A 19,184-nucleotide genomic window follows, 5' to 3' on the forward strand; every position below is an offset into this window, starting at 1 on the left:
AGATAGATAGATAGATAGATAGATAGATAGATAGATAGATAGATAGATAGAGTCGGTCCTTACCATACTGGAAGTATCTTGTGCCATATCCCGGGCGCGCTGCAGGACGAGGTCTCTCGTACGTGTCATAATAGTTATAAGACGGGTTGTCCGGGTCAGTAGACTTGTATGGGTTGTAAGGATCATCTCCAACCATCCTTTCATCGTCCAGCGCGGGTCTGTCGGTGCCGTTGACTGATGTTTGCAGCTGCTCCGTCTGATTCCTGCGGCCGCGTGATCCTCTGGCGCGCGCTCCACCTGATAACCAGCGCGCACCGATACCTGTCTGCAAGCGCGCGGAGCGGCTCTGGGAGGCTCGCGAAGAAGAAGAAGAAGAAGAAGAAGAAGCAGAAGCAGCAGCTGCTGAGCCGTCGGTTCTCGTGGCCGCATCATCGTTGCGGACGATGGCTATCGGCCTGGCTTGTGTCTGCTCTTTGTTTCCGTCTCGTTTTAACGGTGGCTGATATTCCGAGCCTTGACTTAATATACTAAAGAGTTTGCCGTTGTGCTGCCATTGTATGGTTTGTCTGAGAGCTGCCGCTCCACTGTTGCCCTGACGCTGAGAAAGACCAGTTTGTACAATGCAACTTAATAAACACACATGCGCAAATGCGTAAATTAAGGTGTCAATTAAACTCGTACTCATTTTTATGCTAAATTGGCTTCTCCAGTTCTTCTGCTTGCCGACGTTCCAGTAACTGAATTTGGGGAAACAATAAAATTGGGCTAAGTTGTGCTCTTTCATAAAGCTTGCTTGTAAATAAAAAAAATAGCCTAATAGATTAAATTAAATCAATTGAGACTTACATAACGGAAAGGTGAGATCTCAGTGCGACCTCCTATTGCTCTGCACTTGGACTAACTGATGCGCAAGTGAGAGGGAGGAGGAGCTGAATTTTTAAAAGTTTCTTGTTATACAAGCTCCGGTAACGGAAAAGCCCCGTTCTTATGAAACTGTAAAGCGTGTTATTTAACATGTTCAAAAGAAATATGTAAAGAATTTGTAAAAAAAAAAAAAAAAAGACTTAAAACTGCTGTCATCGTGACCTCCTTTACATCAGTGCAAAAATGTTTGTTGACATTTTCCTCAGTGCAATGCATTCCCATATGCATACACATACATTAATAATAAATAAAAATAAAAAGGAAACTAGTATAAAATGCATGTGCCATGTATTCTCAAAAACAAAAAAACAAGTGTAACCATCAAATAAAACATAGGCTACTAAACGGCTTTATTGTTCCTTGAATGCATATTTTAATCATTATTTTTCAACATATTTATAAATAAATAAATAAATAGAAAGTAGCCAAACTTATAGTTTGTTACTTTTTTTTACATTTTTAAAAAATGTTATATAAAATCTTTATTTTTGTGTAAATATTCTTTTTATAATAAATACAGATACTATAAAAAGGTTTCAGATCATTGTGTTTTCTTCAAAATATTATTAACAAAACTAAAGATCTTGATGAAATGAATGAAAGATAATGGTTTTTGGATCAGCATTTCCCAACATGTTGTGCTGTGACAAATCTGACTTTTGGATGAACCTTTAAGAGGCACTTCAAAAAAAAACCTTGGCAAAATGTCTCCATATATCAATGTTCTCATAGAATGAGGACTGCAAAGTAAGCAAAACTGATTTACACTACATTGTCTGTTCAGGAAGTTGTTGCTCATAAAACGCAATATGTTTTTTATTTTCCTCCTATAACTTTCACTAAATCCTTTATTATTCTGTAGCTCTTTCTGAAAGCAAAGTCATGTGTGGGGCCTTCACAGCTTTACGAGGTGCTACATTAAACATCACATGTGCTTAGGAGCTCCATGTCTTGTTGGAAACTGTTCTACATTCGTCACATGATGCACTGTTTATAACATTCAATCATAAACTCACCTGGGCCACCCAGACCTTAACGTAGATGCCTCCTTCCACTCTTTCCCTTAACTGTTACATATCCTCATCTAATCAAACTACTGCCTTATACTTTCCCATGAGCGATGCATCCTATGGCTTGCAAAGGAACCATAATTGCTATTTAGAAAAACGTAATCAATGGTCTCCAAATTCTGTGTCTAGCCTCTTAAACCACTCATGCCCAGTGACAAACCGCAAGGACCAACATTGCACGACTAGATGGAGAGGTTTCCAATGTCTTTTTTCCCTCTCTTTTCAGCGCACCAACAGAAAATATCCTTTAAATTTAAGGCTTCACTGAACGTGTGTCATGAATTACATGGATGCTATTTCATTGTGGCCTTCGCTCTGAACCCATAGACTACAAATTATCTTTGTCAATGTCAAATGAATCTCTTTTAGATGAGCCATTCTATATTCATCATCCACGAGTGCAATGAAATTATGCAAACTCTGTTGCAGACACTAGAGGGCCCATTTTCACTTAACAATAGGATGGTATTCTTCTTTTCTTTGCAGACATACTAATTGCAGCAAATTGAATTTATTTAGAACAACTTGCCTGAATAAATAAGCTTTCCATTGATGTACGGTTTGTTAGGATAGGACAATATTTGACCGAGATACAACTATTTGAAAACTCAAAATACTGAGAAATCTGGAATCTGAGGGTGCAAAAAAAATCCAAATACTGAGAAAATCCCAATGAAGTTCTTAGCTATGCATATTACTAATCAAAAATTAAGTTTTGATATATTTACGGTAGGAAATTTACTAAATATCTTCATGGAACGTGATCTTTACTTATTTTTGGCATAAAAGAAAAATCAATCATTTTGACCCATAAAATGTTTTTTTGGCTATTGCTAGAAATATACCCCAGCGATTTAAGACTGGTTTTGTGCTCCAGGGTCACATGTATTGATGGATTTTGATGTGAGAGGATAACAGGGGATGGACTTTTTCAGTCGAGGAACTGTTATTATGGATTATGGACTTATTTTGGCCAGCAGTGATGATTTAAAGTGAAAATATATTTATATATTGATGGATTTGTTTCTTACAAACATGCATATTTTCGCTTCACACGCATGGACTGGAGTTGTGTGGATTACTTGTGGATTATTGTGATGTTTTTATCAGCTGTTTGGACTCTCATTCTGACGGCACCCATTCACTGCAGATGATCCATTGCTGAGCAAGTGATGTAATGCTGAATTTCTCCAAATCTGTTCCCATGAAGAAACAAACTCATCTGAACGAGTGTAAATTAAAAAAAAATAAAAATAAAGAAATAAAGTCGGAATGAACGGCGCAGACGCGCGTTTCGTTTGCGCAACGCTCGCGGTTGTCGTCTGTAGTAGCTAAATAGTATTTTTGCCATTTAATATTCACATACACTAGTCCATATCGCGGTTTGATTGAAGTGCACTGAATTGCATTTGATTTATTCATTCAATATTTGACGAATTCCGTGGCATTGCTCGTTACACAGTAAACTTCTGTTGTGTAGCATTTTGAATGTACAAAAATTAAAGGGTTTGTTTAATTTTCATTGGAATACAAGATAGATGAATGTTTTGCCTTCATTTTATTACCAGAAAAATGAAAATACACAACACAGAATTTCAAAAAAAAATAAGTAGGCCTAAATAAAATAAAAATTTCATAAGGCCCTATTATTGTATACAAATTAATAAATGAAGTGGTTTTTATGAATTCAATTAATTAGATATGTTTTTGATTAAACCATTCAAATGTAATACAGAAAATGTAAAAAAAAAAAAAAAGAAAGCGCAGAATTTGACCCTAAGAATGTAAATTTTGTTAAACTTTTAATAGGCCTAAATTGCTGTTAAATTAAACAAGTTTCATGATTTTTATTCATTAGACTTGTTTTTTGTTAAAATGTAATATAATCATCCAGAAAAATTAAAAAGAAAAAAAACTGAATCCAGAAAAATTTAAACGGAAAAAAAGATTTTGGAAAAAATCAAACTTAGGCTAATTTGGGAAAAATAAAACGGATTTCATAGGGCCCTACAAATATCATGCATCTGAAGCTATAATTTTAATACTAAGCAGCAGTGCATAGGGCCTATTTTAATTTTTTTTTATAAAAATTTTGTGAAAGACCCAAGAAGGACCATGCATAGTCACTTTCCACACAGCCACACTTCATGTTTGGTTGAAATAATACTTAAGCATGTTTATGATTTCCTTCAGTTTAATTTAAATGTGCAATTAAAATAAATAAAAATAAATGTATATTTTAAAGTTTAGAATTAGACAGCCTTGCCTTGTGTAGACAACTGCATAGTGAAAATTACCCCAACGCACCACCTAGTGTCCAACCTACTCTAATACTATTATAACCTGTTTAAATATGAACAAGGGATTTACAACATTAAAGAAATCCTTTATTTATAACATGTACATGAAAAATCTAAAAGATTAGACACAACTATGGGACACGGTCGTGCAGCAGCGAGCAACAGTGAAAGGAACCTCAAGGTTGTAAATGTGTGAAATTGTATAGGGCCCCATTCCTGTATTTTGCCTGGGGCCCCCAAATCACAAAATCTGCCCCTGCGGCTGTACTAGCTGAACAGGTGATTCATGTTACTGCTGGAATGCCGCATCAACCAATCAGCATCCAGGAAATCTGTTTTTTAGTCTGCAGCATGTTATGTGTTAAAGCTATGCCATGCAATATGTTCTCCAGTTGTGTCATCAAAGTACCCATCAATCAGTGAAGTGTTAAGAACTGTATCAGTTAAAGCTTTGATTAATTCTACTGATCATGAGATCAGTGACACCCACACAAGACTTTAAACTCAAAATGGGCCATAGGAACATTACATGACCTCCCTGAACCGCCTGCGTAATGCTGAAGCATGCCAGCGGGGCTAATTTTGCACAAAAATGGACGTCAGCCCAAACTTTCTTGGAGGTATGTGAGTCTCAGATGAACTTTTTTAACAATGTGAAAACGTTGCAGTTGGCTCAAGAGTAGTAGGCGATGACAAGAATAAAATGAATGTAAAGTACATTGCAACAACACTTTGAAATGGCAACACATTATAAAATAAAACCATAAATTCCTATCCTCCTCCACGATCTGCTGGCGCATTCAAAGAGAGAAATAAAAGTGTTTTTCTTCACAAGGACTCAGATGGGGTAATCAGAGAATGAAGCGCAGGCTCCGAATATCTGCTCATATTCCACAAGGCCAGATTCAAACATTTTAATAAAGTCTTGCATTCCAGTGTAGCTGTCTGACATGTCAACTGCAGTCTGTCTGCGTGAAAGAAAAATAGAAAACACTCTGTGCTCGTCGTCTGAGAGCTACATGAACAGAACCAGCTGTAGTACTGGGACGCTGTTGTTTTTCGTACATCACCCGGTACGTTCAGCGCCGGGCGTCCCTCTTCTCTGGCAGCTTTCCTCAGGCAGTAGAACCACATATGAAAGTAATTAACCTAGTTCCTCTGTCCACGTTGCTTGCTTTCTCTTCAGTTGATGGGTAATGCAGTAAAAGTCGTCTGCTGAAAACACAGACGGCCTAAAAGCAGTGCCGATCCTAGACTATCGGCTCTGCCTAAAAGTGGTAGTCAAAAGGAAATGAGGTAAAGCTGCAATGAATCATCAGTCAGACATATAATTGGAGCGCGTCGGGTTTCGCAGACGAAAATATCAAATGGCCCATTATCATTGCATGAAGCACCGCTCACGCTGAAGTCACTTTCTATTGGTCAACGCGGCGAATTTGTGCGTCCAACTGAAACAGGAGCGAAATCTGCGTGGACAGCGTTTTCACACTCGAGCGAAACTCCAAATAGTGCAGCTTCCGATTGAAACTGACTGGATTTTGCCTGCGAAATTTCGCCGAGCAGCGGTAAACGTGACCGCACTTTTAAAACCTACAGGAGCAACATAAAAAAAACATTAATAGCTTTCCTGAACTTCAGAGGAAAAGGGGAGACCTTAATGTTGACAATGTTGTTTTTTGTTCCCAGAATGTTCTAAGAATGTTATTTTATAGTTAGCCTACTGAACGTCATTAGTTGGTTCCCAAAAATAACCAAATGAGAACCAAATACTAACGTTAGGGGAATGTTCTGTATTTGGGAAATGGCACTTGAATGGACTTCATGAACGTAACTTATGAAAAAATACAAATACAGCTTTTATAGGCCTATTCATTTTTTATTTTATTTTATGATTTACTTTTTTTAATTGCCTATCTTAACATTACACTGCTTTTTAAGCAACCTAAATTGTAAATTAACTTATATAGTATCAAAATAAACTAGTAACTCAGCACAGCTCGTTTCAGACGATTTCCCCTGAAAAAAACAGCAGGTTTCCATTACTCAGAGGCAAGGAGCGAATCCTTAACTGGTATTGTGCACATCCACACTGGCCTACGTGGCACTCGGCACGTGTAGGCTGGATTGGGAGAGAATTCATCGAGAGTGAACCAGGGGAGGAGTCCCCCTCTCTTTTCGCAGAACGCCAAGTAGTAACGTCTTTCCATATTGCCTTCTAAACATTTCTGTCATTCCCTTCAGGTCATTTTTGAATTCCCTCATTATAAATCCCATGGAATGGGGGCTGTTTATGGGTAGCAGTAAACCTCAATGTTATCATTGGTGGTGACAAAAGAAGAATTCAAAGTTAACTCAGACTTTTGGCTAAACATTAGACTTCCAGATAAATTCTTCTGAACATCAGTGGTTTTGTAGTCTGGCCTTGTCTGCTTTCTCTCTCTCTCTCTCTCTCTCTCTCTCTCTCTAGCTAATATTGCAAAGCGGTCTAATTCTAAACTTTCTAAATATACATTTCTTTTTATTTTAATTGCACATTTAAATTAAACTGAAGGAAATGATCAATTTACATGCTTAAGGATTATTTAAACCAGACATGAAGCGTGCCTGTGTGGAAAGTGACCGTGCGTGGTCCTTCTTGGGGCTTTCACAATTTAAATAAAAAAAAAAAAATTAAAATAGGCTCTATATAATATGCACTTTTGTTTAGTATTAAAGTTATAGCTTGATAGAACACTCTAAAAGAACTTAGACCAGACCAGCAGCCACAGAAGAGGTTAAAACACTGGACAGTATAGGCTAATATTGCAAAGCTGTCTAATTCTAAACTTTCTAAATATACATTTCTTTTTATTTTAATTGCACATTTAAATTAAACTGAAGGAAATGATCAATTTACATGCTTAAGGATTATTTAAACCAGACATGAAGCGTGCCTGTGTGGAAAGTGACCGTGCGTGGTCCTTCTTGGGGCTTTCACAAAATTTAAATAAAAAAAAATTAAAACAGGCTCTATATAATATGCACTGTTGTTTAGTATTAAAGTTATAGCTTCAGATGCATGATATTTGTAGGGCCCTATAAAATCCGTTTCATTTTTTCCAAAATCTTTTTTTCAGTTTTAATTTTTCTGGATTCAGTTTTTTTTTTTGTTTTTTAAATTTTTCTGGATGACTATTAAATTTTAACCAAAAGTTAATTTATTCTAACTTGCTCTTAGGATAGCTTGTTAGTTATACTGACCTATTCACTATAATAATGATAGAACACTCTAAAAGAACTTAGACCAGACCAGCAGCCACAGAAGAGGTTAAAACACTGGACAGTAGCTAATATTGCAAAGCGGTCTAATTCTAAACTTTCTAAATATACATTTCTTTTTATTTTAATTGCACATTTAAATTAAACTGAAGGAAATGATCAATTTACATGCTTAAGGATTATTTAAACCAGACATGAAGCGTGCCTGTGTGGAAAGTGACCGTGCGTGGTCCTTCTTGGGGCTTTCACAAAATTTAAATAAAAAAAAATTAAAACAGGCTCTATATAATATGCACTGTTGTTTAGTATTAAAGTTATAGCTTCAGATGCATGATATTTGTAGGGCCCTATAAAATCCGTTTTATTTTTTCCAAAATCTTTTTTTCAGTTTTAATTTTTCTGGATTCAGTTTTTTCTGGATGACTATTAAATAAAAAAAAATTAAAAAAAAATCACGTCTAGTTAATTAAAATCATGAAACTTGTTTAATTTAACAGCAATTTAGGCCTATTAAAACTTTAACAAAAATTACATTCTTAGGGCACAAATTCTGCGCTTTCTTTTTTTGTGCGCGCTTTAATATATAGATTTGCGCAGCAGTGGAGATCTTTTGTTAACATTAAAACACCAATCTGCGAATGCTGTCCAATTTCACAACGTTTATTTCCAACAAATATAATAGTTTAAAATTCTTGCTCAAGAAGGATTGCACAGCCCAAAAAAGACAATATATCTTTTAATTACAAATAAGACACCAAAATATAATTGTACAGTGATAATATTACAGTAAATGTCCGTGCATCATTCAGTCCGAAGTTAACAAAAGTGCAGTGAACTACATAACTACGCCAACCGCTTCCACCTCATACACATCTTCTTCTTTAGAGACAACGCCAACAACTTTGCATATCTCTTTTTGTCCTGCAGTCCAGGAAGATGGTGTAATGTGATCTTATTTGACTGATTAAATACAGCATCTTGCCCCGCCAAAGTCAGGACCTCGGCCACAAGCAACTCCAGCACAGCTGTGAGAAACACCGGAACAAAACACCCAGTGCACGCATAAGCCACTAACGTAGGCCTTCTAACTTAGGGCGCGTAGGCATTTAGAGTGCATTTTTTCAGTTTCACTGCATGATTCAGTCTATTAATATGCATTAAGATTAAGAATGATCATATAATTCAAGATAAGGGGGCAGAAAATTTATATATTTATATCATTTCATATAGTTAATCAATAAATCACACGAACAGTGCCGTTTTTTTAATGTTACAAATGTGATATTGATTATGTACAACAGTTCAATAAACAATAAGTTATTGAAAAATCATTCCAAACAGCCACAGAACTGTTTTGCGTCTCTGAGCAACATGACGGTGTTTCGATCCTGAATGAATCAACAGTTTAAATAATTCGGTTCAGTCGCAATGACTCCCTTAACAGTGACTTGCTTAATTGTTTTAATTTTACATTTAAAGCATCTTTTTATTTTTTTAAATAATTTCAAATATCAGTATTCAACATTTCATGTTTAAAAGATCGAAACATTATTTATGCATTTGTAACTGCAGGTTAAAGCATTCCATGTCCCTCTAAGCTGCATTAAATACATCTAAATGCCACTTCATATGCAACTTCTGCAAAGATTAATTTTGTTGATACTGATTGCATTTGTTTAGTAACAGCCTAAATGTACACTCTAAAAAAATGCTGGGTTAAAAACAAACCAGTGCTGGGTAAAATAGGGACAAACCCAGCAATTGTGTTGCTGCTGAGGTGGTATGGAAGCCCAGGTTTCTTTGACAGTGGCCTTCAGCTCATCTGCATTTTTTGGTCTCTTGTTTCTCATTTTCCTCTTGACAATACCCCATAGATTCTCTATGGGGTTCAGGTCTGGTGAGTTTGCTGGCCAGTCAAGCACACCAACACCATGGTCATTTAACCAACTTTTGGTGCTTTTGGCAGTGTGGGCAGGTGCCAAATCCTGCTGGAAAATGAAATCAGCATCTTCAAAAAGCTGGTCAGCAGAAGGAAGCATGAAGTGCTCCAAAATTTCTTGGTAAACGGGTGCAGTGACGTTGGTTTTCAAAAAACACAATGGACCAACACCAGCAGATGACATTGCACCCCAAATCATCACAGACTGTGGAAACTTAACATTGGACTTCAAGCAACTTGGGCTATGAGCTTCTCCACCCTTCCTCCAGACTCTAGGACCTTGGTTTCCAAATGAAATACAAAACTTGCTCTCATCTGAAAAGAGGACTTTGGACCACTGGGCAACAGTCCAGTTCTTCTTCTCCTTAGCCCAGGTAAGATGCCTCTGACGTTGTCTGTGGTTCAGGAGTGGCTTAACAAGAGGAATACGACAACTGTAGCCAAATTCCTTGACACGTCTGTGTGTGGTGGTTCTTGATGCCTTGACCCCAGCCTCAGTCCATTCCTTGTGACGTTCACTCAAATTCTTGAATCGATTTGACAATCCTCATAAGGCTGCGGTTCTCTCGGTTGGTTGTGCATCTTTTTCTTCCACACTTTTTCCTTCCACTCAACTTTCTGTTAACATGCTTGGATACAGCACTCTGTGAACAGCCAGCTTCTTTGGCAATGAATTTTTGTGGCTTACCCTCCTTGTGAAGGGTGTCAATGATTGTCTTCTGGACAACTGTCAGATCAGCAGTCTTCCCCATGATTGTGTAGCCTAGTGAACCAAACTGAGAGACCATTTTGAAGGCTCAGGAAAACTTTGCAGGTGTTTTGAGTTGATTAGCTGATTGGCATGTCACCATATTCTAATTTGTTGAGATAGTGAATTGGTGGGTTTTTGTTAAATGTGAGCCAAAATCATCACAATTAAAAGAACCAAAGACTTAAACTACTTCAGTCTGTGTGCATTGAATTTATTTAATACACAAGTTTCACAATTTGAGTTGAATTACTGAAATAAATGAACTTTTCCACGACATTCTAATTTATTGAGATGCACCTGTATGTTCACTCATTCATTTCTTGGGGATTCATGCTTCATGCAAGCCAAATCTGCGCAGGTTTAGCGCAAATACTGAACTTGTGAGACATCATGACATTATTGAGTATATTGCAAAAACCGAACAAAACACCCAGTGCATGCATAAGCCACTAACGTAGGCCTTCTAACTTAGTGCGCGTAGGCATTTAGAGTGCATTTTTTCAGTTTCACTGCATGATTCAGTCTATTAATATGCATTAAGATTAAGAATGATCATATAATTCAAGATAAGGGGGAAGAAAATTTATATATTTATATCATTTCATATAGTTAATCAATAAATCACACGAACAGTGCCGTTTTTTTTAAATGTTACAAATGTGATATTGATTATGTACAACAGTTCAATAAACAATAAGCTATTGAAAAATCATTCCAAACAGCCACAGAACTGTTTTGCGTCTCTGAGCAACATGACGGTGTTTCGATCCTGAGTGAATCAACAGTTTAAATAATTCGGTTCAGTCGCAATGACTCCCTTAACAGTGACTTGCTTAATTGTTTCAATTTTACATTTAAAGCATCTTTTTACTTTTTTAAATAATTTCAAATATCAGTATTCAACATTTCATGTTTAAAAGATCGAAACATTATTTATGCATTTGTAACTGCAGGTTAAAGCATTCCATGTCCCTCTAAGCTGCATTAAATACATCTAAATTTCTATTTTATCACTGCTGTGAACTGATCACATAGAATATGAAATAGATCAAAACTTTAGGAGTCAGCTGTCCATGGCAGTCCTTAAGATATCAGCACAATAACACACTTAGCAAAATATTGTCTATCTTTATCGATACAATTCCAGAAAATATTGAGATATTATTTTTTGTCAATATCGCACACCCCTAGTACTGACAAAAAAATGATTTGCAACGGTCGCTTTGTCACGTCCAGTGTAGACAGCCTCAAGCTGTTGGAGTTTTCTTTTTTTTTTGGCTAGTAGAAGTTATGAATGGCCGGTAACTTAAAGGGGTCATATGATGCTTTTTACTAATTACTAGGCTACTCATTCCCTGCGTCTCAATGTGCACACTATTCTCCCTCTCTTCCCTAAACAGTATTGAAAATTACTAATATCACATAGAATTTAGGATGGATAGTGTGTACATTGGGACGTATGCAATGTCTAATACTACTACTACTACTACTAATAATAATAATGTAGACCTACATTTAGAACACTTTGTGTCATACTACAACGATGCATGGAATATTGATTATCATATCATATGATTTTGAATTGTTCCTGATAGGCCTAGCCTAGTTCCAGAGAATGACTGTAATTTTTAAATGTAAAAACGTTAATGTAGTAAACGTTACTTGACTCTAACATTTACGTCTGCAATGTTAAATACACAGTCATATTAATTTTTTTAAGCCAATTATGCATTATAGGCCTAGTTTTAGTTGCCAACATGTTGCTACATAAAGACTGCAAGGATGTCAGTTTAGAACAAATTTAAGATTTCGTTTTGCTACCACAGAGTAGAATATGACCAAGTTGTATTAGCAAAAGCACAAATGAAGCAACTTTTTGACTTAACATTAAGTCCCAACAGCTTGTGGGTAGTGTGGTTATGTCCCCAACCTGCTATCCTCATGATGTTGCTGCAACCCTTTTCAGTTGATGTTGTAAGTGAAAATGTTTTCTGTGGTGCTATATATGGTTAACGTTTGTGAAGAAGTGCTTCCCTGTGCCATTTTTGTCACACGAAATCAAGCCAGGTTAGCAGAGACTGACATGCTGGGGAAGCTGAAGCTGCTGATTTACAGCATAACCACGGAGAGTGATTTGTCTTTACTGATACGTTTTGTGTTGACTTTTTATATATTAAATATTTTCCCTTTTGGTTGTGTATTCACACTCACCATTTAGGAAGTAGAACTAGACTAATAATTAATTGATACAGAAAGTTAATTTATTTTGTTTATTTTACTTTGCTAAAAGCATACACACAAAAAAAACTGTCACACCATGGACTACAGAATATTTTTGTTGCAATCTAACAACAAAACAAATATCAACAAACAGTACAAGAGAAAAGAAATAAGTCATTGCAGGAGCACTGCTTTGTGCTTTAAACAATGCACAATTCAAAGACTAAGTATAACTGCACTCTTAATTTTGCATAGCTAACAGTCATAGTCATCTTATTAATAAAACAAAACACCAACAACAGAAAAGGACAACTACTTAAAAGATACATTAAGACTTTTTTAAAAGACAATGGAAAAATTGCAGATTTACAGTTTGAATTTTATAGGCTTTTTTTAGCTATATATATATATATATATATATATATATATATATATGCATTTGTACGCAACTGCATTCATAATAAAAAAAAACAACAGCTATATGAAAGGGAAAAAAGAATGCATCATAAGCAATATCTCAAACAGGGAAAAGAATATGACCAGAGAAATAGCTGGATCTGCCTATACCATTAGCACCCCGAGAAGCCTCTATCCACACACGGTCTTCTCTCTGCAGGTTCAGAACCACGCTCCCTTCCGCTAATGATCGTGTATTAAAGTTGATTGTTTCAGCAGTTAACTGTACAGCTAAATTTTTCTTTAAGGTAACAGTACCCAAAGTCCGAGTTCCTATGCATGAGAACTGGAATTCATATACACCGGGTATCTGGCAGAAGAACTGCCCTGATGTTTGTTTATAATGGTTCTGTCCATTGTAAAGGACCCGATTAAACACAACAACCTTAGCAGTGACAGGAAGGATGGTACCAACAGAAGCAAAGAAGGCAGACTGTTGTCCTGTGGTATTAATGGGAGGTCCTGGAGGTCCGGGGGGGCCTGCTACACCTTGTGGACCTGAGAAAATTTTTAATTTGAATAAATGATAAATGATCTTTAAGTGATATTTAAGTAATATTTAGAGGGCATGTTTGATGCATGACTGGCTTACCAGGTTCCCCTGAAGGTCCTCTGGGTCCGGGAGGCCCTTGGAAGGAATCTGTATCTGAGGGGAAATGAATAGATGTTTTATATTTGTACTATAATCCTAACTGTTTGCAATCACAGTTTTAAGCAAAAGGCTGAAGGAAGGTCTCAACAAGGCTTACAAAGTTTTGGTGCAGTTCGAATGCTGTCATGAAACACTGCATGATATTTGTGACATTTAAACTCAATGTCACTGCACCAATCCAGTGTACAGCAAAGCAGATCAAAGAAGATACTCATGTTGTGTCAAGTTTAGAGATTTTGCAGTGAACTGATTGTCATTTTAAACTCAATTATGTGCAAAACAAAATCACTTGCTCTTTTTGCTTGCATTTAGGAGAAAACAAACACTCGTCTAACCTCATTTCCAATGTCTGAAATGTGGATGCCACTGTCACCTGAAACTTCAAACACCAAATTACAGGTGAACCAAATTGTGGTGACCATGCGGACAGATTGTAATTTTTCTTCAATACATGATATGTGCTTATATTACCAAAATTAAGTACTGTCCAAGCACATATAAAGCTAGTAAGAAGCTTAGGCAGAAATTGGCAGTCAGAGGAAGATTTATGTATCACACATACGCATTTAAGAGCTCTTACCGGTTTCAATCCAAGGGGTGAGGTCAAAGGCTGGGATATCCCCACAGTTAACAAAACTAATAGGACTGGTGAAGCGGAAAGGATCATTGGGAACTCTGAGGATTCCAGTGTTGTCACAGATGATGCGGGCTAGCGACACAGAGGCCAGTGATAATTTTTGTTTGGTGGTGAAGACTCCATGGTTCTCAAACCATAACCTGAACACACCGTGACACTTGGCATTAACACCTCTCAAACACATACTAGTCTCAGATTAAATCAGAGGTGTCCTGTCCTGCAGAGTTTAGTTCCAATCTGCCCCAACACACCTGCCTGGAAGTTACCTGAAGACTTGATTAGCTGGTTAAGGTGTGGTTAATTAGGGTAGTGGGGTTGGAGCTGAACTCTGCAGGATATTGGCCCTCTAGGAGAAGGATTGGACTGAATACACAGAGATATTTACCTATCCCCCTGGCGGATGCGCTGGAACTGTGTAGAGATGAGGCAGGCAAAAAGAGGACCGACACGAGCACCAGGAGCAAAAGGCTCAGCAACACCTCCCAACCAAATGTCAATGTTCTCAGGAGTGCCATAAAGCTCAAGCAACCTGCGAGCCAATTCAGTGTTGTTCATCACCACAGCCAATTCTCGCTCATTCTGAGGGGCGGACAGTCCACAGAACCGACGCCATGAATTATAGCCTTATAAGGAAGAATAACAGATGGATACTCAGTAAGTCTTCTTCCAAAAACACATGGGCCCAGTTTCACAAACGGGGCTTAGCTTAAGCCAGGACTAGGCCTTAGTTAAATTAAGATATTTAAGCAACTTTTACAAAAATTCCTTAGAAGAAAACATTACAGGTGTGCATCTTGACAACCTTGACATCTTGATATTTTAAGATATGTCAGAGCAAGATATTTTCATTTGAGACAGCTCAAACATGCATTTTAGTCTGGGACTAGCTTAAGCCTTGTCTGTGAAACCGGGGGGTGGAGTGATAATGCAGCATTAAGTTGGGTTGACTTCACATGGTTGGGTTTAAAGCAGGGGTGTCCAAACTCGGTCCTGGAAGACCAGAGTTTAGCTCCAACTTGCCTTAACACACCTGCATGGAAGTTTCTAGTATGCCTAGCAAAACCTTGATTAACTGGTTCAAGTGTGTTTAATTGGGGTTGGAGCTAAACTCTACACGACAGTGGACCTCCAGGAGCAGGATTGGACACCCCTGGTTTAAAGAGTTCTTAAAGTCCAGAATCTTTACCTGGTATACCGTGGTCACGGCTTCTCTGCATGTTGAGGGCGGCCAAGTCCAAAGCAATGTGTGATGTAAAGGCAAACAGCCTCTCTCTAAGAGCATTCACCAACATGTGGTCCTGTGTGTTCAGTTTTGCTGGCCGACCAATCAGTCCACGAAGCAGCGGATCGATACCACCTAAGCAAGATGAAAAGCAGAAGTAAAATAAGATTGAAAGGGGACAATTGTAGCAGATGCAAGACTCTTTAGTTATTCTGAAACAAGCATCACAAACTCACCCTCAAAGATCACCCTCCAAGGAGAAAAGAAGGCCTCGAAAAGGGGCACGCTTGGAAATTGAGGATGGTTCTGGTAATTTTCATCAAGACGAAATATCATGGGTTGGATGGCCAGGTGGGCAAAACGGAAAGCTGCAGTGGCAAAGACATTCGCAATGGTAGGGTCCACATTCTCATCATAACCTGGATATAGTGCGAGTTGTTTATTGTAAGCATCAGGGCCCACAATATGCAACAAGTATTCCTTAAACACCAAGATCTAACAGAGAAAGGAGAGGTTGATCATGCATATATATATTGTACTCCACATGTTACTGCTTATGTTTGATGCCGTTTCCATTAGGTGTCTTTACCTGGTTGTAGGCACCCACGATTTTTCTTGCCTCCTGATAGAGGGTTTCACTACTCCAGGTAGGGTTGAGCACACGGAGAGCACGAGCCAATCTATTGTGCTCCCTCACAAAAAGTGTGTGTACTGAGGTGAGTGCAGTGTTTTCATCAACACGAACATCCCCTACACACATTGAGAGTTCATTAGCATTTGCCACACGGAGTTGTGCAAATAATAGGCATATACCATACATTTTAGATCAGGGATCTCCAACCCTGCTCCTGAAGAGACCCATCCTGCAGACTTCAGTTCCAACCCTTGATTAGCTGGTTCAGGTGTGTTTGATTGGTACTGGAGCTGAAATCTGCAGGAAGGTGGCTCTCCAGGAGAAGGGTTGGAGACCACTGTTCTAGACTAGGAATATGCCTGATAATTGCATTATGAAGGCACAAGTTACTGACCTGCAATGAAGCAAGGCACCTCTGTAAGGGTGGTGTCATTGAGGGTTTTCCTGCGCGTGGCACACATGTTGCTTTCTACACTGGTAAAAGGCAAAAGCTCTCGTCCGTTGTCAAGGAACTGATCATTGACACGTAGAAGACCACCATCATTGGTCAGGTCTCGAAGTTCCTTTGCTAGCCCATCCTCGGACCCGTAAACCTGTCCACCATCTAGGAAAGCTGTTAGAGCATTGATCTGTTCCCGAACATTGGGGTTCCCACCAAACATATAGGCAGTGTTTCCGGAACCACAGGTGGGTGATGAACGGAAGACAGGGAGACAGGTGTCAGGCCTCAGGCGTGGATCTCCTGGAGGAGCCTGTGTTCAGACATTACATATAGCATGACAGTCTGTTATTATACAAGAACAAGACAATGGGACAATCATTGACAGAAGGACAATCCTTGACTGACCGGAATTGGGAAGCAGGGTTCAGAGCGCTCACAACTCTCATCACAGTCGAGGCCATTGCTGAAGGATCTAATGCTTGGTGAGGAGGGCGTGAAAGTCAGATCATGGTCAACCCATTGCCCAAAGATGGTGAGCATGAAGGTAAACTCACGATCACTCTCTATGTCAGCATCTGCAGTGCTTAGAATACGATTTGAAACCAATCTGACCTGGAATCGATGAGGAAGAGAGAATTCAGACATTGTTAATGTTTTGGTGGCCTTATTGATTGTCAAGTAAACTATTCATAATCATCTCCATCATACCAGGGGCAGCGCTGCACCATTGTGCAATTTGTTGGGATCCCACCCTTTGGGCTGGGAGAAGCCATCATCATAGTGAGCAGGCAACCAGCGGGTAAAAGCGGCATTGGATGCACCAAGGAGTGGGTTCCTCCTGGGAATTGCAAAGTTAGATGTTTAACTCGGCAAACAAAAAAAGTATTTGAAAAAAGTCTGCCATGAATAAGGAGGGAAAGACTGACCGGTTGTTGCAGACACTGGTGATAGTTCGATATTTGTTTATGAGGAGTGTGGTCCTACAAGATGGGGGCCGGGTTTGAGCTGTACAGCCTGTCAGACGTTCAATGGTGTTCAGCTCATCTAGAGTCAGCAGGTCTAGGAGAAAACACATATTGACAGTCTTGAGCATGGAACATCAGACATCTGATCTGAGTTTTGCAAGATTTTCAACATGCTGTCTTCATACCTGTAGCATTGATGGACCTCTTGTGTACATGATGGGCTTTCTCCCTGATCAGCCTGAGTGTCTGCACCATGTAGTCTGCGGCTCTCACGGCCTCTCGTGTCTTTCGAGCTGGCTGTTTCAGTAGACGTAGCTTGTCGGAAGGCTTGATGACATCTCTGCGCACCCTTGCTAGACTCCTGGAAGTTAGGAGATTCATAAAAATAAGCAGATCAATAACTGGGATGACAGAACAGGAATACTGAGCAACATTCGTTACTCACTCATCACGAGAATACTTGTAAGCAGCATCCACGATTTTCTTTGCTTCCTCAATCGAATCTAGAATGAAACGTCTCCCAGGACTTTCTTCTTCTGCAAAAAAAAAAGAAAACCGTATATCTAACAATCTAATATTCTAAGTACATCTATTAATTACTAATTTACTGAAGCCTGTAATCCCCCCCTCCCATTTTGAAGGATAAATTAATGAAATTCCGCCAGTCTAAAATATTTATGTCTTGTATTAAATCTTGTTTTATCTTTTTATTTTCTTGATTAACAAAAAGCAGCAAAGCTCTGATGTAATAAGTGATGTGTAGTCATGAAATTGGATCAAGATGGAAGTTACACCAGATGAACAGCTTAAATGATTGAAAGCACAAATTTCATGCACCAGAAAACAAGTTTCCATGTTTTGATGTGATCGATCAGCAGTTTAATTTTTTATTGCACAATTATTGGTAAACTTACCACCCAATGAAAGGGCAAAAGAGCATCCCACCACAAAAAGAAAAGTGTGAAGATTCATCTCTGAAACACATATTGAGACATTTAGAGAATGAGCACATAAAATACATTGTTCATGACCATTTTTTATGCATTTCAACAATTTTATAGGCAAATTACTATATACTAAAGTAAAAAAAATTATATGATGAAATAATAAAATGTTAAAATAATTAAAAAATAATGAACTTTTTAAATAAAATGCATGCAGTACAAAATAGCATTTAATCTAATTTAGGAGTTTTTAAACAAAGCTATTTTACATTTTAAGGGGCACAGAAAAAATAATACCAATAGAATTTATTCTAAAATGATCTGAAAAAAAGAGAGGATTCAGACATTGCATTTCTCACCTGAGTAACAGGTCTCTGTCTCTCTGGTTCTGGACTCAAGGCTCTGAGTGTGTTTTACTGAGTGGATGGAGTGGCCGTGCTTTTAAACCATCCCTCATCCTCACTCTGTTAAGCATCACTGGTGGAGTTTCAGGCGGGGCAACAGATTTACTTCCTTCTTCCTTTTCACAAGTGTATTTACCATATGTGGTGTTTGTTTTATTGATTTATTTGAGGTGATAATCTGACACTGATTTACTCTTCATTACTCTACATTATAGGAAAGCAAGGACAATAGTTCTCTCATCATTTATTCACTCTAATGTCATTCCAAAACTGTATGTTTTTCTTTCTTCCATGGAACATAAAAGAAGATATTTAGGGACAATTGAAGACAATGGGCACCCATGTTGTTTGGTTCCCAATGTTCTT

The 19,184-nt window shown here is 38.1% G+C and overlaps 2 protein-coding genes across 5 annotated transcripts in view; both read right to left on the minus strand.

Moving 5' to 3' along the window:
• Positions 1 to 908, minus strand: part of LOC107562574 (protein-lysine 6-oxidase-like) — an 8,563-nt gene extending 7,655 nt beyond the window's left edge. Inside the window, exons 1-2 of one of the 2 annotated variants that reach the window (XM_016247228.1) lie at positions 847 to 908; positions 64 to 737 (exon numbers count right to left, since the gene is read on the minus strand). In XM_016247228.1, the coding sequence (XP_016102714.1) occupies positions 64 to 685 (622 nt within the window). In that variant the 5' untranslated portion in view covers positions 686 to 737; positions 847 to 908. Of the gene's footprint in view, positions 1 to 63 lie in introns of both variants that reach the window. The other variant, XM_016247227.1, reaches the window with a different exon arrangement.
• A 12,004-nt stretch (positions 909 to 12,912) lies between these two features.
• LOC107562576 (eosinophil peroxidase-like) lies at positions 12,913 to 18,827 on the minus strand. Of its 3 annotated transcripts, none has more exons than XM_016247232.1 (16): positions 18,774 to 18,827; positions 18,385 to 18,444; positions 17,916 to 18,006; positions 17,656 to 17,831; positions 17,432 to 17,564; positions 17,214 to 17,343; positions 16,911 to 17,117; positions 16,458 to 16,815; positions 16,019 to 16,179; positions 15,666 to 15,924; positions 15,394 to 15,564; positions 14,593 to 14,830; positions 14,151 to 14,347; positions 13,906 to 13,943; positions 13,511 to 13,564; positions 13,318 to 13,416 (listed from the first exon to the last, which is right to left on the minus strand). In XM_016247232.1, exons 2-16 carry the CDS (start codon positions 18,440 to 18,442, stop codon positions 13,402 to 13,404), a joined length of 2,286 nt encoding a protein of 761 aa, XP_016102718.1. In that variant the 5' UTR covers positions 18,443 to 18,444; positions 18,774 to 18,827; the 3' UTR covers positions 13,318 to 13,401. The 3 variants fall into 3 exon arrangements, with proteins under 3 accessions (XP_016102716.1, XP_016102718.1, XP_016102717.1); XM_016247231.1 differs by having other exon boundaries at positions 13,906 to 13,949; XM_016247230.1 differs by lacking the exon at positions 13,906 to 13,943 and having other exon boundaries at positions 12,913 to 13,416.
• Positions 18,828 to 19,184: the final 357 nt, after the last annotated feature.

This window comes from Sinocyclocheilus grahami, unplaced genomic scaffold (genome assembly GCF_001515645.1).
Source record: "Sinocyclocheilus grahami isolate Dianchi unplaced genomic scaffold, SAMN03320097.WGS_v1.1 scaffold828.1, whole genome shotgun sequence".
Taxonomy (NCBI): domain Eukaryota; kingdom Metazoa; phylum Chordata; class Actinopteri; order Cypriniformes; family Cyprinidae; genus Sinocyclocheilus; species Sinocyclocheilus grahami.

Bases quoted from the DNA above. Each gene is read 5' to 3' on its own strand.
- LOC107562576 (XM_016247230.1), bottom strand. From the start codon at position 18,442: ATGAATCTTCACACTTTTCTTTTTGTGGTGGGATGCTCTTTTGCCCTT. The intron at 17,832-17,915 runs GTGAGTAACGAA...CCTAACTTCCAG, and splicing joins TACAAGTATTCTCGTGATGA to GAGTCTAGCAAGGGTGCGCA. The intron at 13,417-13,510 runs GTAAGCCAGTCA...AAATTTTCTCAG, and splicing joins AGGACCTTCAGGGGAACCTG to GTCCACAAGGTGTAGCAGGC.